This window comes from Artibeus jamaicensis, unplaced genomic scaffold (genome assembly GCF_021234435.1).
Source record: "Artibeus jamaicensis isolate MK-2021 breed Jamaican fruit bat unplaced genomic scaffold, CSHL_Jam_final scaffold_2172, whole genome shotgun sequence".
In the NCBI taxonomy this organism is placed as follows: Eukaryota; Metazoa; Chordata; class Mammalia; order Chiroptera; family Phyllostomidae; genus Artibeus; species Artibeus jamaicensis.
In genome coordinates this window covers 2,713,222-2,736,252 of record NW_026522031.1, presented here as the reverse complement: position 1 = coordinate 2,736,252, position 23,031 = coordinate 2,713,222, and the positions used below count along the sequence as shown (strand labels likewise).

Here is a 23,031-nt window from a genome sequence, read left to right as displayed (position 1 = left end):
CTCGACCCAGTACTTTTGTCTCATCAGTTAACAGCCAGCTCAGAAACTTCAAGGTACATGTAGTCTTATTTCTGCTCGCCTCAAATAATGATGAAGTCATTTATACTTAATAAATACAGGATCTGAGAAAGAGATCATCTCCATTCAGAGAACACAGTAGGAAAACTAAAGTGGCTGAGAATTCTTTCACAAATACCATCATACAGCCTAGGAGACATTTGTTGAAATCCAGGTACATTTTCTTGTAAGCTGATGCCTCAATTCAAACAAGGTTGTGTGTCTTTCTATGTGCAGGGAGAGCCACTGGGATCCTTCCTGGGTAATTAGCTAGAGCAGCCTCTTAATGCACAGGCTGCAGCAAGGGCTGCTGATTCCTTCTCTCCCGTGAGTTCAGAAGCCCATGCTTTCCCGTTGTGCCCAATGAATGTGAGAAATGGACTCTGGGTGGGCGGCGTTAGGAGTATAACAACAGGAGATTACTGTGCCTGTGACCAGTGCTGTAGGACGATGCCTCAGTAGCTTTAGGATCTTGGCTATAAGTGCTAGATTAGGGAATACTTTTGACATCTTCGGGCGTTCAAGTTGGTTAATCTTTCCACTTGCAAGAGGGAGTCTGGCACAGTCAGTGTTTACTATGGGTCGGTGTGAAATGAGTCCCTAGGACAAAGGCTTCTCATAGGTGAAGCTCAAAGACTTCGCGCTCTTTCCTCCCACCAGGCGTTTGGTGCGTGATCCTGGGGGGGTCTCCAAGACCTTGGGGTCACTCTGGCCTTCCTGGGGGGAAAGGGCCTGCTGGACTTCTCTCAGTTTCCTGGCAATGAAAGAGGACAAACACGTTACTCCATCCTAAATTAGAGATATTTATGATCAACACTGACGTAAGAAGAGGTATTTCTTTTTACTTCAGTATGTACACAAAGCAGCCTTAAGCTGTACACGGAACGGAAAGTCCGCTCCTGTGGCTGTCTTAGAACATGGCCACCACACACAGCCAGTTAGTTTCCCAAATCCTGCTGATCGGGGCATGGGTGGTCTTTAAAAAAAAAGTTGGGGGGGTGGGAGCAGAGCTACAAGCTATATATGAAAGCACAGTGCAACAGCCCCTGGGCCACATCTGGCCAGCCACCTACTTTTGCTAATAAAGTTTTATTGGAAAATTTAGCACCCTCATTCATTTGCATGTTTCCTACCGCCACTTTCACATTACTGTGGCAGAGTTGAGTATGGCAGCCAAGATCAAATGGCCCACAGAGTATAAAATATTTACCACCTAGCTCTTTATGGGATAGTTTGCCAACCCCTGGTCTAGACAATGGCAAGAAGGCAGCTGACCTTGCTCTATGATGGGTGCTCATTACTGGTCATTACTGATGACAGTCACCTGTTCCCGTATAGGTGGGTTCATAGGTTATACACAGCACACCTGAAGGAAAACTTACATTCCTGTGATAATGTGTTTGTTGTGTGTGTGTGTGTGTGTGTGTCTTTTGTTTATTAGCTAGGAAGATGGAATCCAAAACGAGAGCAAAAAGATACTAAGTTGCTTGTTAGGAAGAATTGCCTGACTAAAAGCTTAGAGTCTCCACAGGTCATTGCCAAGAAATCATTCTGGGACCTTTTCAAGTTAATTACTCTAAGATGGATTGTGTATCCAAAAGAAGCTGGACTTCTAGAGCTTATTTTACACATGAACCATTTTTCATCTTCTTTTATATTTTCAGGAATGCACAGTGTATATAACAATCACTTTTAAGTGCCTTCAGCCCTTTATACCAGCTCCACCCCATCTCATTAGTTCCCATTTGTTTAATGAGGGAACATTAATGAAGGAATGCGCCCATGAACACAAGCTAATATGAAGAAGTAATCAGACTGCTCCTGTTGGTCTGAAAAATTATCTCTTCCTCTGAACACATACCAACAGGGAATAGCTGCCTGTCTCTGAAATTTAATGGAATTCTGAAATAGGTCTCTTCCCACCTTAACGAAGGTCCCCTCGCACTTGGAGTTCATCCATCAGTTTCTAGAACACCTGCTGCCACTCAGAACCCTACTACGTTTTCTTTCCCAGTTGTATTCCCTGTATTCTTCACTCTGCTTCCTTCGCATTAACTGAACGCGCTCAGTCACTGCGCCTCCAGCCCCGTGCCTCATGCTGCTACTCTCTGTCTGGGTGGAGACCTACGTATTGTAATATTGGCTTCCCCTCACATCCATAGAGAAGATACTCCAGTCATATCAGTATGAGTAGCACACAAGCAGGTTCTTTCTCCACTGCAACACCCGACAGCTACCTTTCCAGTGTGGCTGTCTTCATCCTTTCCAAGTTAAGCTGCAGCTGGAGCTCTTCTGCTTTTCCCAGCGAGGAGCGGAGAACTGGGCTTCTAGCCAGAGCCGCTGCAGAGGGCCTCTCCCTCGGGTCCGGGTGGATCATGCTCTGATGACCGAAGGAAACAGAAGCTTCAGTGTTGAGGAATCTCCCCACCCAGGCCAACTCCGAGCCAGCTTCTGCTGGTGGCTTGGCTGAAACTCTGCTTCTCCTTTGCACAGAGGGAGGAAATAGATGACAACTTTGCTCCACCTGGGACAGGCCACCATCCGCATCTGGTAGCATCAGTCATCTACCAGATCTGACTTATCTTTAAGTATCATAGTTTGGAGCAGGTTGGATGACTGACTAGTCTAATGCCTTGATTTTCAACAGGAAGAAATGGGTCCTGAAATAAAAAGTGGCTTGTCTAAGTTTTTGGCGGGACCGAAACTACAATCCAGGTTACCCAGCTCCCAGTCTGCTTGCTTTCTACCACAGCACGCTCCTTTCTCACGTAAAATTAATTAAAGATACTGCACCGTGACAATATATCCCTACAGCACTTGTCTTCAGGTAGGGGTGGGTGTCTGGAACCTAAAATGACCTGAAGGCAGGAGAAAACACTGAATTACATGCAGCAGTTAGCAGTGTCATGTAATGAACCTTCCATCTGGGGACTGAGGTTCAGAGCCAGTTCCACCATCACCTCTGTCGTCTGGAGCAAGTCACTTCCCTATGCTGAAACTCGGTTTCCCTTTCCTGGTATTTGGGAGAGCAATATCCACCTTCTGGACTGTTGTGAGGATTAAGTGAATTAACATATAGGTACCATCTCGAACAGGGCCGGAACTGAGGCACTCAATAATTTCCTGCTAACCTGGAGGGTGACTTACCCATAAAACTAGGTGGTCGCACTATGAACAAAGACCACTGTGAGGAAGGGTTTGCCTCCTCCTGTCAGGAAAGTAGAAGTGAGGCGGGACAAGTTTGTAATTAAATTTGAAGTTTTCAGGCAAACCGTGAAACTCAAAATTAATCTCCAAGAAGGTAGATTATTTCTAAGGCTGTTTTAGGGATCTTCCTGGATCTTGTTCCTTAAGCCCTAAAGTAAGTCTTACATATTTTCTTTTCTTAGTTAAGCTTCTCGCCAGTGTAGATTTTTTTGTACCACCCTCTTTCAGTGTGAGACCTCCCTTCCCTTGTCCCTACACACACTCAGATATCACTGAGTACAAGTGACATGCAGATTCCTGAGTTGACATTACCTTTCTTCCAGTAGCTCAAATGGTTGGTGGTATTGTCACTTATTAATCAGTAAATTAGCTCATACTTTCTCCTATATACTCAAAACTCAGGGGTTTTGTTTGTTTGTTTGATTTTTTTGTTTAGTGATCACATCACTGCTACCATTGACAATGGTTAAAATCCCAAAATAGAAGCAAAAAGACCAGGTTTGATTTGGGAGTTCATTGATTATCGAAGGTAGATTACAAGTCAGGAAACCACTGTGAGCCTTGACTTTCTCAACTGTCCACCTCACAGGGTTGTTCAGAAAGACAAATGGAAAGACTGTAAGCAGATTTTTAAACTGTGGCATAAACTGTCTTTCTGATAGTCTCTAAACATCCTGGAGAAGCCTTCGATCCACCGCGTCTCTGCTGGCTTCCCGGTCGTGAGCCCTTTTCCTTCTGTCAGTGACACTTCCAACATTTCCACTTCCCTTCCCCCACCCACTCGTCATTACTCATTTTTAAAAAAATACATATATATTTCATCTCCTCGTGTCACAAGAGAGATCACCTTGAGCAGACTGTAGAATTCTCCTGAGAGCTCCTGAGGAATGCGTGGAAGGTGACCCTGGCGGATGTAATGCCACAAGGCGCCATTGCTGGGTAAGGGCTCTGCGCCCGCAGCCATTGCCATCGTCAGTCCCAAGGCAAATATGTCTCCTTTGGGGAGATGCTGATAATCCTGCAAAACAGAAGACAGGCAGGCCAGTTGGCTTGCCGAGTGGCATGAGTCTAGACCAAAATACACATGGTGAGAAAGGTTCATCTGAGTGCATGTGGGCTTAAACAGACTCAAAAGGCAAGGGCGCATCCATGGTGGTGAGAGGTTTACTTCTAGGAGGACAGAGGGCAGAGCACAATCCACCCACTGACACCGCTGTGCTGGGCCCGACCCCACAGACATCCTGGGAGGTGGGCAGTGACTAAAGGCCTTCTTAATGACCAGAGCTGGCACACTGTCAAAGAATAAGTAGTGTGATGATGACAGGTTGGACCCGTACAGTCTGCCTTCCTACTGGGCAATCCATAAGTTTGGGAATTCTAAAAAATACTAGAAACAGTAGAGAACCTTTAAAAAGAACAGTACAGATACTGATTAATCCACGAATGAGCCGGCTTCCCTCATGCTTTTTGGGGAAAATTGCTCTCCTATCTTTGGTCTCCATTCAGAATAGGAAAAGGGATAACATGAGTTTAAATTATAAATATGTACTTTTCCTTTTTTTCCTTTGAGCGTCAGAAGGTTCGGTGGGTTACAAAACAGCCTCCATTCCCCTAATCTATACCTCTTGCAAAATCTCCTTAGCCAGGAAGTGAATATCTCCCTCTTCCACTCTGGGTTTGCTTATTGATGTTGCAAGACCTAAGTCTCCTGAAAGAGAAAGAAATAGAGCTCCTTAAAAGCATGGCTTTCTTAAAACGGGAACAGATGGAGTCATAAGTATAAATTTTGTAGGAAAATAGAATGCAGGTGAGGATACAAGGCAGACTCACCGATTTTGTAAATCACATCAGCAGAGAGAAACCAGTCAGTGTCATTTTCAGTCTCTTCTTGGACTGTCAGAGAGTCACTTTGCATCTGATGACAAATGAAAATGTTACCTGCAAAAATACAGGATTGACATAAATAATGATTCCTAAGATTTTTCACCCCAACAGCCTTTTGGATTTGCCATCACGCCACTCTCCTCTCTTCCTCTTCTGTGTGGCTGTTACAACAGTACGAGGTTTACCTGCTTCTCTGGAATCTCTCACACTACCTATGAGCAGTTTGCTCAATGATTGACACCTCATTAAGTGAAACTGACATCAGACATGACCCCATCCTCCAAAGAGGCTGGTGGCCTCAAAACAAAGAAATGAGGGGGAAAACCCAGGATACAGTAACAACATTCCCTTGAGTTTCACATTGATGAGGGCCCAGACCATTCATTTCTGCTCCCTTCACTCAGTGTGAAAGGGCTAGGACCAGTAAACACAGGACGTACCCAACATGTGGTCACTCAGATCTGTGGAGTACATTAAATACTTATTTTCATACCTCAGCTTCACTATCTGGGAAAGAGTCTTTTCTCCCTGGGCCCAGGGAGAAAATGGTGAAAGTCATCTAACTGAACTTGTTTAGGGGAAATGCGTGAAAGGAAAGGATTCGGCCAGCAAGTGGCGCCTTTGACGTTGGATAGACACACAGGCACGGATTCTGTCTGGAGCATGGAGAGGACTAAATGGGGCCAAGGGGAGCCGTACTGACTCGGTTTGATGTCCATGTGCACCATGCCAGAGCTGTGGATGTACTTGAGCCCCAGGGAAGTCTGTAGAAGGATGTCTTTGAGTTTCGACTCTTCAAAATGATGGCCAGACTTGGTGTTTTCAGCTATGGCAGCCTGCAGGCTCCCACCTAGGAAAGAACAGGCAAGGAGAGCACCCCCCACCACCACAGAATGAGAGAAAAGGTAGAAATCTCACAGATGAAAGCACAGTAAACAATCGATAAATTCGTGAATGAACCCCATCCCGCAAGTCTAGATGACTGCAGTGTCAATGCAAAACATAGTATCTCCCCCTGTCCACACCACAGGCATGTTAGAGAGAAGGGTTACAGGGCTTTTAAAGAGGAGACGAAAGTGTTGTGTCCCCAATAACCAATATGTGGCCTTGGGTACGCCTCGACTAACATTTTCAAAGTCTCGCCCAGTCATTAACCAGAAGGCCAGTCAGCCTTACTCACACAGTTACTATTGGCGTGATGATTAATTTCATGCCAGTGTCAATCCAGTCATTATAGCCCATGAGTAATTTTAATGTAATTGATTCTAAGTTTAATTCCTTTGAAAAATATATCATGAAATGAGAACCTTTCAGGACTGCTGGCCCAAGGGAAATATGAAATGTCACTGTGTCTGTGCCCCAACTGTAGGCTCCTGCTTTGTCCCTGTCATCGTAGGACATGAGGCCTGGGCTCACCTGACCACCTGGTCCTGATGGCCCTGCACTGAGGCAGTAGAACGTGTCTGAACCCCTTACTGCATTAATTAGCATTTATCAGTAGCCCCTTCGGGCAAAAGTACAAAGCCCTGTGTCTCCCTGGCAGTTACAGAGCCCATAGTTCCACCCTTCGAGTGCACATCAGAACAGGATCTCAGACAGCAATGGTGTTTTTAAGGAAATCCATACTTAAGAATATCCCATGAAAAAACTGAATTTGAGGAGTGATCTGTCGTGTTAAAATAAGTCCAGAAAGGAAATAAATTCAGCCCCTTTCAGAAACACAAAGAGGGACTAAAGGTGGTTTTTTCCACCCTGGGAACCTTCGTAGAAAAGAACGTATGCACTAGAGATGACATTAATTACAAAGGAAGGAAGACTAAGTGAAGAATGTGTTGGAGCTTGTTGAAAACAAAGTCCCCACGAGACCGAGTTTGCAGGTGAGGTTCTGAGGCTGGACAAGGGGGGGAGGGCCGTGTCCAGGCCCCTGTCCACTTGACCTCTCGTTTCTCTGCCCCTTTGGCGCAGGGCCTGCATTGCTTCTCCCCTTTCCCCAGGTCGGGCACATAATAAATATTTTCTGATCAGAATGTCTGTCCTGGCGACCGAAAGACGAGAAAGACTGAGTCAAGGGTCCCGTAATAGGTATGGAAAGAAAGAAGCATGCTGGGAGCACCCAGAAACCCAGTGACATGTGCTTGTGGATTAGAAGCAGAAACATTTCTAACCCCTTGAAGAACTGCAGGTACTTAGTGAGGGTGACCCATGCTGGCAGCCCTCATAATTACTCAGAAGTTCTGTAGGTAATATTAAAGTTAGCCAAGCAATCATTAAAAATAGTAGAAGTTACTGAAAAGTACCCTTGTATGCTGTATGCAAAGGTATTTGAATAGCCCTTTTTAGTTACAGCTAATGCTGATTGTCCACTTCTCGGAGAAGGGCACAATTAACTGCTCTTTACTAAACAGCACGTGTTAACAAGGATGTGTGTATGTGTGTGTGTGTGTGTGTGCGCACGCGCGCGCACATAGCCATACTGAACGGACAGTAAACATCACACATCACCCCTGCTGACCTCACCAAACTACACTGGAGCCTCAGCTCCCAAACCCCAGGTAGGCCCTGCAGGTGGCCGTTGCCAGCTCTGGGCCCTGGAACGGATCAGCCAGCTCTGGGGAGCGCTTCTCATACCACCTTCAGGAGATGAGCTGCTGAATTCCTTCCTTTAGATAAAATAAAGGTCCTTCCCCTCTTGGCAGGAAAAAATAAGACCTTAAGAGAAATATATCAACGTTTTCCTGTCTGCTCATGAGGCTGATACCAAACTAAATACATAGTAAGAAATAGCAAATGCAGACCAACAATTTAGCAGGATATTTTGTTCATACACTTGTAGTCTCACAATCTTGGTTTGATGTTGCTGCCTTCAACACAAGTTTATTTTGCTGCTGGTAAAGGGTTCCTGGTTTGGTGGAAAGTATCACCAGTATTCATGGCATTTCACAGGGGACACCGACTTCCGGATGTCACATCACTCGGACAAACGTGAGAATCACCCTCTAGATAAGCATGCTCTGCCAAACTTCAGTGACAGAAGACAGATGTCACTAGAAAATACAGCCTGTAAGAGACCCGTCGTCCAATCCTGAATCAGGTAGGATCCCGGTGGTTGCAGAATCAGCCTGCTACTGAAAACCTTCCGATTGCCTAGGCTGACCCTGCGGTGACTTGTAGGGGATTTTGGCGAGGGTTGGGGGAGGAGGAGGGAACACTGGTTTCCTTCATTGGTTCAGGGCTCTGAAGAGACAATAGATGACTGCTAGTCCTTAGTAGTTACAATCGAAGTTATCTCAATCGTCTTCTTTACCGTCTGAGTTAAAGCCATAGCTGTGTATGATCCGGCCTGATGCTATGACAGGCTGGAGGCACAGGGGGAAGGTGGGCATGAGGAGGAAAAATTGAAGGTAGGGGGCCCCGGGGGAGTGAAGGGAGGAGAAGGAATGAGGCACTGGCTACTCTGCTGCCTTACAGATTCTTCAGACTCATCTTTTATTTAGAGCCACAGGGCAAAGTCTCAACGTGGAGTATCCATAGCTACAGACAAGACAAGGTAGAAGGGCACGCCTTATTTCCCCTGATCAGTTCACACTGGAAAGGTTCAGAATATGTGAATTACATCTGGAGAAATCAGTTACATTTTGCTTGGTGAGTACTCAGTGGAGTTAGTGGAGCAGCACGACGAATAGACAGTGATTGCTCATAATCTGTCACCTCCAGTCCAGATTCCACTGCCTGGCTTTCACGGCCCTCGCTGGTCTTCCTGCAGTTCACCTTGCTGCTATTTCCTGCTATAGGGGTTCTTCTGTCCCATCATGTCCCTACTGTCTGTGAGGCCAGACCCACTGCCACTACCATCATGGCCTTTGCCTGCAGGCTGTCCCCTAACTAGAAGTCTTCCCAGTCCTTCCCTGAACTCTCATAATCCTCTGCAAGTCTTCCCTCCTGTAGGAGATTCTCTGAGACCACTCTAATCACAACTACTGCAGACGTCTTACTCTGTATTGGGTATTGTCACTGTGCTAGCGTTTGATGTAGATGGTTGCTAATTGTCAAACTACTCCCTTAAATACTTACTAGTCTCTTAACTCTAAGATTAAGTGACATCCCAGCGATCATACAACTAGCGTGCAGCAGAGCTGGGCTTCAGCCCCAGGTCTGCCCAGCGCAAAAGCCCCAGCCCAAAAGCCCCAGCCCCTCCCACCACTCCACGATGCCTCGTGCTGACAGTCATCCTCTCTGAAAGCTTTTTATCCATAGTTGTACCATCTGGCTTTGCACCTAGTTGTTTCTTGTGTAGTCACTGTAATGGAGCAAGTGGAATAAAGCTCCTAGAAGATAAGGACTTACCTTATCTCATTCTAGGTACAGTGTTCCTTACCTAGAGCTTAATACAGTGTCCAGCCTGTAGAAGGTACTGGAATGTTGAAAAGAATGAAAAGATGAGTTATAAGAGCGACAATCATTCTATCTCATTTTTTGCCACCTGGAAATCTTTGCATTGCCCCAAATCTCTTTTGGTTTGCTTTATTGATTTTTGTTGCTTGACATTATTTTTGTTAGTAGCTAAAAGTCATCGAAATAACAGAAATAAGACCAGTATTCTTATAGAGAGAAGGAAGAAAGGAACAAGGAATCTTGGGTCATGATAAGGGAAATTAGGAAGAGGAGGTGATAAGAAACTTCTCAATTTTTCAATCCCCACTATAAAGAGTCCATTTTTTATCTCAGAGAGACTGAGGAGGAGGAGCTCGGGGTGAGCTTATTGAAGGAAAACCCCACAAAGTCACAGACAAGGCTACAAAGAAATCAGGCTGTAAGGAAATAACAAGAGAAATGCCAAATCATGATTTTGCAGGACATTTGCACCATTGTATATGATTGTAGCATTTCATAATGCCATCTACTGACCCACCTGGGTATTTACCAGTGCAGTGATGAAGCTCGATCACCGATCCCCATGCTCACAAGCCAGGCTGGGTGTGCATGCTCCGGGAAGATGGACTGCGGGCCAGTGAAGGGGCTCGGGGGGAGGCGTGCTGGGGGAGGAGGGATGCCCTTATCCAGTATCACCAGGCTGGAATATGGACTGCTGCTCCCCAGATGGTGGCAAGATTCTATTCAGTACGGTGGCACTTTTATACTTTACCACCGAACTTTCTGATGAGAGGTATTTCCAAGAACAACGCATGGCTGCTGTTAAGTCAGCCCCTTCATCATGGATTAGAAATACGCTAAACCAGAAGACCACTCCATGACTTCAGGAGTCCAGAAAAAGTTTTACTGGTTACCCTGTATGGACCGTCCTGGAGGGTCTAGGAGAACAGATCTGGAGTCCCTGAGTCTCAGACCCAGCCCCTCATCCTACGCCCCTACTCTGGGGAAAACACTACAGCTCAAAGGAAAGCAGCAGCGGGAAACACGACCAGTTCCCAAACTCAGCAGTCCACTTGAAAAGTAATCGAAAGTTGGCTGTATAAATGCACCGCCTCCTCCCCCTGAAATGGTGGGAACTATGCCTTCAGAATACCTAGCAAATTGTAAAAGGATGGTTTCCCCTTCAAACCACTGAGATCAAAGTTCTCTAGCATTAAGTAAAGTGTGAACGGAGTGATAGCTTCTGTGAATCAGCTACTCATCACCTTCAAGAGCGATGTGTAATAGAATAAACATGAAGTCCCTGTCCAACACAACCCATGTCCTCCAGCTCTCTGCTTCCAAGCAAAACGGCAGTGCAGACATGTGGGCATCAAACCTGGCATAAGCTACAAGGAAGAGGCAGAGATTTTCTTCCAAAGACTTACAAGTTCATCTCCCTCTCTGTCACTGTTAGTCCGCATGCTTACCATTGCAGTATTCGTTCTGAATGACCATGTGGTCATCCTCTACCCACGCAGAGTAGTAACGGACCACGTGGGGATGATGACCAAGTACCGCGTGAGCATAAACTTCATGCAGAGCCGAATTCCTGAGGTAGGAAAGCATTGAGAAAAATGAACCAAGGCAATAGACATGCAAATGTTTTTAAAAGACAAGACACGGAGCATTATTAACAACATCAGAACACTTCTTGAATGCTTACTGCTTGCTTACTATTTTATGTCTAATTTTCATAACTACCAGTAAGATACAGTGGCAAGAATAAAGGCTTTAGATTCTAAAGCCCCTGAGTTGACACAGGGGTGTCTAACTCATTCTCACCGGGGGCCACATTAGCCTCTCGGTTGCCTTCAAAGGGCCAAATGTAATTTTAAGACTGTCTCAATGTAATTACTCCTTAACAGGTAAGCAAGAGCTCGGCACCGCCACTGGGTAGAAACAAGGTGCCGGGCTGGTTAAAACCAGGTGGAGGCCGGATTCGGCCCACGGGCCTTGTGTTTGCCACCTGTGCTTTAGAAAATTCAGTGACCAGCCCAAAGTCAAGCCAGTGATAGGACGCCTCAGACCAGAACCTTGGTCATCTTGGTACCAGAGGCTGTGATTTTTGGTCAAACATGGCATAAGTAGAGGAGGCTTAGGTGGTGCCATCTCAACAGCAAATATGCTTTGGATCTTTATTTCACTGTATCATAATCACAATACCCTGATGGGCTTCACAAGACGACCACCGTGGACTTGACTGTGGATATTGTCATGGACCCTCCATCTTCTCCATGAAGGCCAGACAGTCCAAGTCAATATTAAACTCAGCCAATATGGAATCACAGGGACAGTCTTGGAGAGGAATGTTTATTGTGGAATAGGAAATCCAACACAAGAAAAGCGAAGTACAGTATTTGATGAGTTTCAGTATAAAAATGAAGAATTCCAAAATCTATAATCCCAGATTTGGCTTAAGTATTATATCCCCACAGTTCATTTAAAGCTTTGGCTGAGTCTGAAAAGATTTGTTTTACTTGGGAAAAGGAAGAACAATGACTTCTGGGAATGAAATTTAAATTTCTGTTAGTCTTTTCTTGTAACTCTTGAAACTTGCCTGTTGAATTCACCATTAATACAAAGTAGAGATAAACCAAGGAGTTAACAATAACTTCCTACTTGGCAATATTTCTGATGAACTGAACAGACACCATAAGGTAGTTCCATAAATCTATTAATTTTTTAAAAGCTGTTAAGGCCAAGGGTAAAAGCCACAGAAACCACACAAGCACATGTACATACACACACCACAAAATGACCCAAAACGACCGTGGTGTATTTTAGGAAGTAACTCATCTCTGCTCTGGAAAACTCAGAAAGGTTACAAATGTGAGATAACAGACAATGGAGGGGGCAGGGTGGTCTTTAAAAGCAGCAAATGTTTTTCATAACGTCTGTGCTATTATTCAAAGTATTTTGACAAGAAAAATGCTTTCCAAATCCAAGTCTGTGTTTCCAAAGGTACTCACTCATTTGATAATTGTGCGAAAGAATTCATGGAGCGTTTTATTGCATAAACACATCCATCCAGCCTCTTAATGCACTTGTAGACTGTGCCGAATTCCCCAACCCCGATCTTTTCTACCTCCATGAACTCTTTTTCGTAGCGGGAAGTCATGTCAGTCTCTCGTAGGACACATCTCTGAAATATTTTAGTAGAATAGTTAAAATGGTCCTTCCTAAAAAAACTGTGAGCAATAAAATTGAGGAAGATTCCTAAATTTCTCTTAAGTTTTCAAAAAAGACATCTGGGGCAATCCATTGGATTCTGTCCGTATCAATATTCATGGCAGCAAGAACCTCCCCAGTTGCTGGCTGCCTTCTCTGTGCTTTCGTTTCCTGGCTGGCCTTACTGTTCAGACCTGTATGTGTCTGCAGGGGACGCATCTCCTCACAGCCGGAGGAGCTACTGCCCTTTGGCTGAAACACTGACCGAGGCCTGGGTAGAGCATGCTGGAAGAAAACAAAACCAAATCACCCACCAGCCTCCCTTTCACCCTCTCTGCAATGCCTCACGCTCTGGCTGCTAATGTTCTTTATCTTGAGTTGAGTAAGCATACTTATACCTGTGTTCAGTTTGCTTCCTCGAAAATCTTAGCTTGGAAAACACTTGTCAACTGGATCATTTCAGGTTGCATGCCTAGATATAGAAACCACCTCCCCCACTGGGCAAGTAGCAACATCACTGATTGCCTGGCTGGTAAATAACCTCAGGTGAATCAGCTTTCCCATCTGTCAGATGAGGTTGATAGCAACTATCAATCTCAGGGTGTGTGCTTGTGTCTGAGTGAGTGAGAGAGAAAGTGAGAGAGTGATAGAGAGACTTAGCACAATGCAGAACACAGAGTAAATTCTCAGTAAATGGTGGCTCTGATTTTCATAAATTTCTGTGAATCTCCATCCAAGCTGATTTATTTCCACAAAGTCAGCATGATCCCAGTGTCTCCGTGAACAAGAACTCTTTTTCATCTAACTTTGAGTTTTAAAACCCTTGACTCTCCCTAGCTCTTCATTTTCGACATCCAACACCAGTCTTCATCAGCAAGATCTGCCCCTCCCATTGCCCCAAGCCAGTCTCAAGCTCTGGTTCCTCCCTGTCTGGATTTGCTGAAGCTACCAGCCCTCCCTCCATCTCCTGTAATAGTAAGAATCATTTCTGCAGAAGAACACTGCAGAATCAGATACACCTAAGTGTTTCATTTGAGGACCCCTTCTGATCAGAGGCCTCAAGGCCACCGACCAATCACCCACCCACTACCTTCCCATCCTCACCTCCAACACCAAATAAGCCAGCCTGCCGTCCACCCCTCAAACTCGACCCCTCCTCTCCCCTTTTGTGCACTGACCATTGAACAGCCATGTTTTGACAGTAAACATCTTAATGGCAGTGCAATATCCCACCGACTTTTAACTGTAATTTAGTTGGCCATCCTATTATTGGACACTTAGCACTCCTCCCGTTTTTATTTTATTTAGTTTTTTCGCTATTATAGTTATGGCCACAGTAAACATTTGTGGTGATGATATTTACAGTGCTATTTTATCAGGTTGGATTATCAAATAAGAAATACTAAATCAAAAATTGTCAGATTATAAAAATCAATACTGACATACTGAAGAGCTAAAATTTTTACATAGAAACCTCTGGCTTCATGCTATTTTTTTCTGTTCTGTTTTTCTTTGTTGGGACCTTAGATATCTTGATTTTCCCTTTATTTCTCTACCTTCTGCAGATAGAATTTCCCCCCAGATCAAAGACAAAAGCAATAACCTTTAATATAAAAATACTCCAAGGTAATGATTCAGCAATATACCTATCAGACACTGTCAGGTGAAGTAACAACTAGCTAGTAATATAGACCCTGATGAGAGCCCAGATAAATTCAGATGCAAAGCGCATTTGCCACAAAGTGTTGGGAGTGGGGAGAAGTGAAGAAAGGAAGGGGGGAGGGACAGACGAGAGGGGGAAGAGAGTGAAATGACTGTCACTACAGCATATCGGACACAGGATGGCACTCACCTTCGCAGGCAGCTCTTGATCTGCCTTGCCTTCCCCTGGATCAGCTTCCTCGCTAAAAAAAAAAAAATTTAAAAAAAAGTGTTATTGGTATACAATTAGCACTTACTGTATATTGAAGATATACAAGAAGATAAGAACAAGACATCAAGGGATACTGTAGACAGTTCCCAATGAATTATTTCAAGAGCCAAAGTCTTTCCCCAAAGAGAGGATATGTAAGCTAGGATTCCAGGAATGGGTAGGAGCCAGATAAAGGAAGCGGGGTTTCAGGCAAGTAGAACATCTGCTGAGAACTGGGGGACGGGAAAGCGCACAGAACACGTGAGACTATCCGTCGGTGGTCCTCACCGCCACCCTGCACCTGCCCCTTCCAACACCCACCTCCCCCCGAGCCTGGCTTTGTGTGGATGAGGTTCATGGGCAGAGTGTTACTACAGCAGAAGGAGCTCTGACGCTGGCTTACATGTTGTCGATTACTTTCCTGTGAGCTGGAGTCTCTGACAAACATCCTGTTTGCAAGATTTTAATGCCTGCATCAGCCAAGCTAGAGATTTTTCTTCTGGAGAAGTACGGGGTGGTAATGGCAAAGGGAAGGCATCGCACTCATGGAAATAAATTGATGCTTGACATTTCTAACTCAAAATCATACTACACTCGAAACTTTAGAAAGTAACAACACAATAAATAAGAAAAATACCCTCTCAGAAGCACTAGGTAACATTACCAAATTGTCACCAATTTCATTGCCAGGAGTTCAGATTAACTGTCTAGTCCGAGACTGGCTTCAGTGACAAGTGAAAACATTCATTCTGATGATTTATAAATAATCCTCAATGGCTAAAACCAATTCAATTCTTGGCGGCAAGCGTGGGTGGTTTACTTGCACTGAAGTCTGTATTTAAGATCCTGGAGGCAGTGTTGAGAAAACCTATTCTGGGCCCAAGGCTGGGTAACATGTAGTCATTGATCCCAAAAGAAATAGCTCAAGGGAACACATGAAATGCTCCGAGAACTTCAGATTGTCAGCAGTGCATTATTTTGCTGAGTTCATGGCCGCACAAATGACTGGCTCCTTTGTTTCGAGGTGGCTCCGTGCTCTAAGAAAGCAGCCTTGGAGAGACGTAGTGAAGAGATGCCCCTGAGGATTATGCACAATAGTGCAGCCGGCTTTCCATGTTTAGCACTTCTGAAAGCAACTCTGTCTTCTTCCCTTCAGCCCATCTTCCATCACCTTCGGAGAAGCTCAAATCCTTGCCCCGTAGCTCCCATCAGCAGTGAGACAAGCTAGACTAGAAATGGGATATACTCTCCAAAGTGTGAACTCCACCTTCCCCACCTGCTACCCTTCTATTGCCAGAGGTGATTCCTTGAGGCAATTCCATAGCCCGTTTAACTCCCTAGTGGAAGTCAGAGGTCTACTGCTTTCTCCACGCTGTCCTTTCATGGGGAAGCCACCGTACAGTACAGTTCAGAAGGGGAAGATGCTGGAGCCTCCACGGTAAAGCCCGTGGAGACCAATGCTGACACGTAGGAAGGAGGGGATATTGTAACCCACGTCAAGGTCACCCTAGCCGAGTTCTTGTTCCTGGTCTCGCTTTAACACTCTCCCTTCCTCCATCAGTTCTCCAAGGTCTCGGGCCACAGCATACTTACACATCTCCTCGGATTTTCCTCTTGCCACTGGATTGAAGGAATTGCTTCCTATAGGACTCTGGGGTGAAGGGGTTAATATTAACCAGACCCGATGAGGTCGCTTCATCTGTGAAGGAAACAGGTGTGAGCCTGAAGTGCTTAGAGCCTCGGGAGGGCAGTTTCCCTGTTGAGGCGATCACGGACTGTCTCAGCTGGCCCTGGAGGAGGACGGCAAAAGGCAGATCAGAACGGGGTTAGCAAAAACAGAAAAGAAAAAAGTTGCCTACCAGCTAGCTAGTTGATATTTGAACCAAAGACTGTCATTGCTGAAAGGGGCCTTAGAGGTGACCTGCTTCGTGTAAACTAGTCGCTTCATGAGTGGTCCTCTGACAAGAATGCAGATTCCCAGTCTGCCTCCTGAGAGTCCGACCGTGGACCCAGCATGGGAAGCTGTACTTTCTCATGTCCCCGGCCAGTGCAGGGGCAGTTCTGACAGGCAGCTTGGGAAACCACCAACGCCAGTCCTACCTCCAACTTTTTAAGGATGCCATTTAAGCTTAGACAAAGGAAAATGACTTTAGAACCTGGTGCTTGTGTTCTTAGAATGTACAGTTTATCGAAATGTGGGCTCGGTGCCCACTAAGGAGCTGAGGCAGGGCTGGCTACTGGGCGGGGAGCCGAGGTGGATTCTGGCTCTTTAGGGATGAACGGTCCATCAGGCAGCGGCTCATCCATGTTTCAGAAATAATCACTTGCTAAGGGAAAGATTTTGTAAACTAAACATGGAAGGAGAAATTTCCAATTCCCCTTATGATGTAGGCACCAAATAGAGTGGGGTTAAAAATGTCCAAAAAAACTGAGAAGTAACTCTCAGCCCCTCAGCTTCAACGCCCTGCAGTGGCCGCAACTGACATACCACTAGGACGAAAAACATGTGGACAGAACCACTGGGAACAGGAGGCAGGAGGAGAACACAGGCCAGAAACTAAGCCTCGAAGCAGAGGGGAGTGAGTGGTCAGGGACACGGAGCTCCAGGAGACAGCAGGATGCTACTGTGACCTCATGCCAGGGCCCAGAGCCACCACAGGTCCTCGAGAGCACACAGTGGACACGGGGGCCCTGGTCCCGTGCCGTGAGGCTCTTTCTAAAAGATTTCTGCTCTTCCCAGAGTCCCTCCCGTGGCTTTTCAGTGCAGATGCAGAAGGTGGGTCACAACATGAGTCTCTACATGACAGCATTCACGTAACCGTAAAGAACGTGAGGCTGCAGAAAAATGGATATTGAACTTGGACATACTACATGATCGCTGCAAGCAGAAGTGAAGCTGTGGAGCACACACTATATTTTTCTTCGTATCAAAACACCCGAACAAAAAAAAAAACAAAAACACCCGAACATTTTTTTTTAATGAAGAAAACAATGTCACTGCCAGAGTCAAGAGTTTGTACGAGGGTTTTACACGTGTCTTAGAGTTCAAAGCACAAACGAGCCTGGGGACGCTGTCGGAGAGCCATCAACAACAGTCTTCTGGCACGTTTATGATGGGGCCGAGTGTGGGTTCCAAAGATGAGCAACTGTGTAATACTTCGCAGTTGTCATGTGATTCAGGGAGTGGATTTAGAATTACAGTAAAGCCATTCCTGAGAAAGAGCTTTTTTTTTCTGATGTTGGTCATCATGTGGAAAGTAAACACATCTGCCCTACATGAAGCAGGGACTCGGCTGCCACCAGAACGCTCTGGCTGCCACATCCCAAGCACCACAAATAAGGCCTGGACATCTTCCAGGTAAAAGGAAGGAAAAGTGTTGCTATCTGGGCAGACGATATCAGAATGCCTCGTTTGAAAATGTGACGACTGATGGGTTTTGTGATCCCCACTTAAAATACAGGGAAGGACATCTGTCCAGGGAAGGAATAGCAGGATCATGGTAACCCTTTAGAAACTTAAAAGAATGTAGTTTGGAACAAGATTTATGAATGGAACTGCAGAGAAGTGAAGCAGGTTGAAAGTTTCTGGAAAGACGACCAGGTTGAGGGTATAAATATGCCCCAGACAGTCTAGCTCATTCCATGGGTAACAGCTCTATTATAGAGGGTTAAGAGGAGAAAGGGGGAATTGGGGAAATAGCCCCCTGACTTCTGAGATGGTGGGAGAAGGTGGCGACCCCCCACTAAGGCACAACATCACAGGGTCTTGGGACTGGGAAGAAAACTTTAAAGGCCCAGGTGGTACAACTAGCCCCGATGCTTGAATCCCTTCTATATTTCCACCAAGTGGTCACAGAGCCACAAGGGCCTCCCTCCCTCCTAAGGAAGCCCTTCTGTCTCTATCTCCGTCCTGCTAGGAAGTCCTGATGGTGAGCCGAAGTCACTTCACGTGATTTCTGGTCCTGTCCCTTGGGCGAGGCTGAGCTGAACCAACATTCCCTTCCTGAGCATCCTGGTCTCGGGCGTAACATCCCCAGTTATCACTGCCCTGGCCTCTCTTCTCTGACCCTGACCCAAACCCTATTCTTCATAAAGTATGTACCTTCCCGTTTACATGGCCAAGTTCCCTCCTGAACTCTGTTCTCTGCCTGACCTTCAAATCTTGGCATCATCCAAGATCCCTCACTTGAACCACTTCCCTTCTTACTCAGGCCACACGGACTTATCCACACCCAAGTCCCTATATAGATCTCCAACTTCTAGTGTTTTCCTGTACTCAGACCCATGTAGCCAAGTATTTACCTGACCTCTCTGCTTTTGCCAAACCTGTACCTCCTCTCATGTCACCTGCCATGATTCAAGAAACCCTGTACTCAAACCAGCAAGAGGCCCGACTGCACCCAAGGTCTCTTTTTCCCTCGACTCCTCCATTAAGTCAGTTACCAATTCCTAAGCACCTCTCCGTTCATCACTGTTGTAATTCAGGCTCTTCTCCTTTCTCAGCAAATCTACCAAGAATACCACCGGCCACCAAATCTCTCCTGCTCCATCCCGTCCTTCATATGAAGGTCATGAGTTTGCCAAGGTGCCTCTGCCCAAAACCACTTAATGGCCCTCTCAACATCTTTAGGATAAAGCCTTGATGGAGCTCCTGCCTGCCGACTCTGGCCTCGCCGCCTGCCCTCTGTCTCGGACAGACCTGTCACATGGAGCAGCATGTGGTTTTCCCAGGGCAGCGTGGCCTCTCCCCTCCATCATTTGGTAGACGCTTTTCCCTTGGCCTCAAGGTCTCAGTCCCTTCTTCTTTGCCAGGTGAACCCCAACCCATTCTTTAAGACTTCTCTCAAACATCACTTTCTTTGACAAGGCTTCTCTGATGTCTTGAGACCTAATTCCCCATCCTTTCTCCTCATGGGTACCACTCCTCTAGCAAACCTGATCTGAACTTGAATGATCGTTTCGGGTGTGTGCTTAATCTTTATTTTGTGGGCGCTCTTTGAAGGCAGTAAATGGGTGTGACTGCAGAGGGTCAGCTAGCATGTCAGGGTGTTCAGTTAAGTTTTAAACGAGTGAATGAAATATACACGCCATGTTTTCCTACCTGTGTACTTTTGCTCAGCACCACATCCTCAGCCCTCTCTCCACCTGCTTGTTAGTCATCAAAACCACACCAGCTTTCATCAACCTTCACACGCCTCCTTCCCCTTCATATCTTTCCTGAGAAGCAGTCCACCCAGAGAACCGCTCTTGACGCAACTACTACCTAGTGTCTGTAGACCCATCTCGTCTCTCTCAGACACCGTGTCTTATGTTCCTTGCTCACTGTGGGTTGTCAACAAAACAGAAATCAGTGGATGACTGGCTGGTTGGTATTGGGACCATTGAAAAACCCAGAGAGGGACATGTGAGCATATGAGCACGGTTTGTTGACAGTGGGGACAAGAAGCCCAGTGCTCCCTGTGAACACGGTGCCCACGCTCAGCGGGCACTAGAGAGACCTGCAGGCAGGGACTGTGCTGCCCTCAGAAGCACAGATGTCATCATGATGATCTGAAGTATGTCACGCTGAGCCAGCAGAAAGCAGGGCTAATACCAGCCCTCAGGCTCATACACCGGGGCCCAGCCCGTTAGAAGCCACCCTGCCCCGCCCTGGCTTTAATGACCCATATGCAGGATGTAGCAGGAGACCAGTCGCAACAAGAATAAAGGAATATGCTAACTACTTGGGACCTTTACTTTTCTGCAATCTTCAGCTTATACAGACGTGTCAACAGGTCACCTCTTTGCTCAGATACAACAGAAGCCTGAACTTGACAAGGCCCAGGAGGGGAGAGGACTTCCTTCTGGGAAGAGCAGCAGCCAGGAGACACGCACGTGCTCAAACAGAGAATAGGGACCTTCCTATATGAGGAACTACTAGGAAATAATCACATAAAGATAGAGCCAGTTGTCGTCGTGGAAAGCATAGGCTCAGGCCGAAAGATCAGGTTTCTAGTCCTGTCTCTGCCATTGGCTGAGCAAAAAGCCGGGTTATCGCCAGAGACCTTGAATTTCTCCCGAGCGGCATGCACGGGCCCCGGGCGCTGCATCTCAACCTGCCTGCCGGGGCCCATGTCTTTAGCGAGGAACTTTTTCCCCACCCCACATTCATCCGTGGCCTCCACCGAACAGTCCCTGGCACCAGTGGTTTTGAGAAGACAGGCGGCGAGACATGGAACTGTTTTCTGAAAACTTTAAACTCTTGTTCATTTTCGCCAATAAAAACATAAGGAATAGGAGAGGCTGGGAGGCAGATCTATCACATACACGCAGAGGACCGAGTCCTTGTTCTCTGTCAGCTGCACTGAAAGAACCTGAGTCCGTCTCCCCACAACTTACTCACTTTGGGAGTGAAGGGGCTGTCAGAGTGTAGCAGATTTCGCCTGTCACCTGGCTGGTCTGGCGTGGCAGGGCATGTGAGAGGTTCTGACACTGGAGTCCTCATAACAGGCTCTGGACTCCCTTCATCTTTTTCCTGAAGTAGGAGTTCTCGTACTTCACCGAGGGGTGTCCTGGGAGGTATAAACTCGCCCTCTGAGTCCGGAGCCTCGGACTTCTCTGGGGTGCCGCTCTGGGCCTCCCTGCCCTGTGTGCCTTCCTGCTGCTGTTCTCTGTTCTCACCCTCATCTTCACAACCTGAGAAGTTGAGTTTCTGCTTTAGTTCTTTGTTAATACTGTGGTAGTCCATCTCGGCCTGAGCTCTACAACTAGGCGGGAGGCCTGGCCGAGGGAAGCAGTGAGGAGATGCAGGTAAGGAGGAGACCTCCGGCCAGCCCGGCTCGCCCTCCGCCTGCCACATGGAGACACCTGTGGGTCTCTCCCTTAAGTACCGCAGGTCTGCAGGCTTCCAGCTTGTCCTTATTCCCATTCTGATTAAAGAAAGCGCCAGCAACTTTTTGAGCAATTACAGCCAAGTTATGTTGAAACACTTCTAGATCCTACACACAGTCTCCCTGAACCCACGGGCTACAAAATGCTCGTGAGGCAGTGGGTTCCTTTAATTGGGCACAGATTTAAAGACACCAGTTAGCCAATCTAGGAACAAATTCATCACCAAGAAGAAACTATTTTCACTCCTTTACACCTACCATTTAGAAATCTCACCCTCTCCTCTCTTCCTATCCCCGCCTACCTAGTGGCTAAGAAAAGTTCATCAGAACTCAGCATCACTTGGATATAATAACGATCTTTAAACAGTCTCTAACACACCTAGGCTGGAGTCCATCTCCCAAATAGAGACACATCTTAGATCTTTGCCAGACACACCTGCCTTAATTGAGGCATCCCCCACCCATGCACCCTGTCCTCCTCCAGGTGTTGACAGTTAAAGTTTTTAAGGAATCGGACACATTTTCAAACTGACAAAAGAAAAGCTTGTAAGATCAGTAACACATAGAAGCAGACACATATCACTTGAAAGGGGCAATTAGTCTGCTCCCCCCCCCCCCGCTTTATTGTGAAAAACCTGTTTTCTTACTGCTTGGGAGTCTTTAGCACACGTTAGTCAGTTTCTTTCTCAGAGAGGTCCCCCAGGGGAAGGTTTAAAAACTCTTTGAAGAAAAACCCCACCCTGTCCCTTTGTCAGAGAACGCAGGTAACAGGCAATCCATGAGAAAAGGACAATGACACTCCTGATCCCCACCACCCTCCGGAGGTAGCCCACGTGAGGAATTGTTTATATGATGAACGCGGGTCCAGAGAGGCGCCCCCAAGGATGAGTCTAATGTTGACTGAAATGAATTTAAGTCCCCTTCTCTTGACAGCATTTCCGTTTCTCTCTCTCCCCCCCACCCCCGAACCCACCGTCTCTCTTGCTCCTTTCCGGTTCATTCCCAGCCTGTTTCCCAGGGCCTCACTGCAGTCTGTTCTCCAGCCAGCAGCTAAAGGGGTCCCATGGTAAAGGACCCTGACCTGAGCTCCTCCAGGGCCTTTCGGCTCATTGAGAAGACAAAGCCAACACCACCCCCCCGACCCCGTACTGAGACCCTCCGGCCTCCCCGCCCCCAAACCTGTCTGACTCCTGCCATCCCCCTCGCACACTCTGCTCCAGACTCCCTTCGTCCCTCCCCTCTCCCCCCCAGGTCCCACTCACCAGGCTTCCTGCAGGGGTCTCCTCAACAACCCCAAAGATGCACCACTGCCCATCCTCTGGCCCCTGGCTCCGTATCACAGTCCTCACAGTGCTGACGGCTACATCATATATTACACAGTTAATGGTTCACTTTCAAAGTGTGTCCTCCCCATCCCACCCCCAGTAGAATCTAAACTCCACAAGGGCAAGTTTGAGGTCCTATTCCCATTGCCCGGGACAGGGCTTGACGTGTAGCCGGAGCTAAGAATCAAGGCGCCTG

General features: G+C 46.6%; 2 protein-coding genes across 2 annotated transcripts in view; one reads left to right on the top strand and one right to left on the bottom strand.

Annotated features, from left to right (window-relative positions):
• Window positions 1-657: 657 nt before the first annotated feature.
• Window positions 658-21,368, bottom strand: WEE2 (WEE2 oocyte meiosis inhibiting kinase). The gene is made up of 11 exons (XM_037139014.2): window positions 21,024-21,368; window positions 16,235-16,431; window positions 14,582-14,633; window positions 12,531-12,703; window positions 10,989-11,110; window positions 5,852-5,998; window positions 5,095-5,202; window positions 4,887-4,972; window positions 4,112-4,282; window positions 2,295-2,437; window positions 658-811 (listed from the first exon to the last, which is right to left on the bottom strand). Exons 1-11 carry the CDS (start codon window positions 21,366-21,368, stop codon window positions 658-660), a joined length of 1,698 nt encoding a protein of 565 aa, XP_036994909.2.
• DENND11 (DENN domain containing 11) overlaps window positions 8,092-23,031 on the top strand; it is a 56,058-nt gene continuing 41,118 nt past the window's right edge. Inside the window, exon 1 of the transcript XR_008389973.1 lies at window positions 8,092-8,239. The gene's annotated coding sequence lies outside the window, so the exon portion shown is untranslated. The remainder of the gene's footprint in view (window positions 8,240-23,031) is intronic.

What these genes read in the sequence shown, in the direction of transcription:
- WEE2 (XM_037139014.2), bottom strand. Translation starts at nt 21,368, where the DNA reads ATGGACTACCACAGTATTAACAAAGAACTAAAGCAGAAACTCAACTTC. An exon ending in TCAGAACGAATACTGCAATG is followed by an intron (nt 5,999 to 10,988) that starts GTAAGCATGCGG and finishes GTTCTTTCCTAG; the next exon opens with GTGGGAGCCTGCAGGCTGCC. An exon ending in AAGACAGCCACACTGGAAAG is followed by an intron (nt 812 to 2,294) that starts GTAGCTGTCGGG and finishes TTTCATTGCCAG; the next exon opens with GAAACTGAGAGAAGTCCAGC.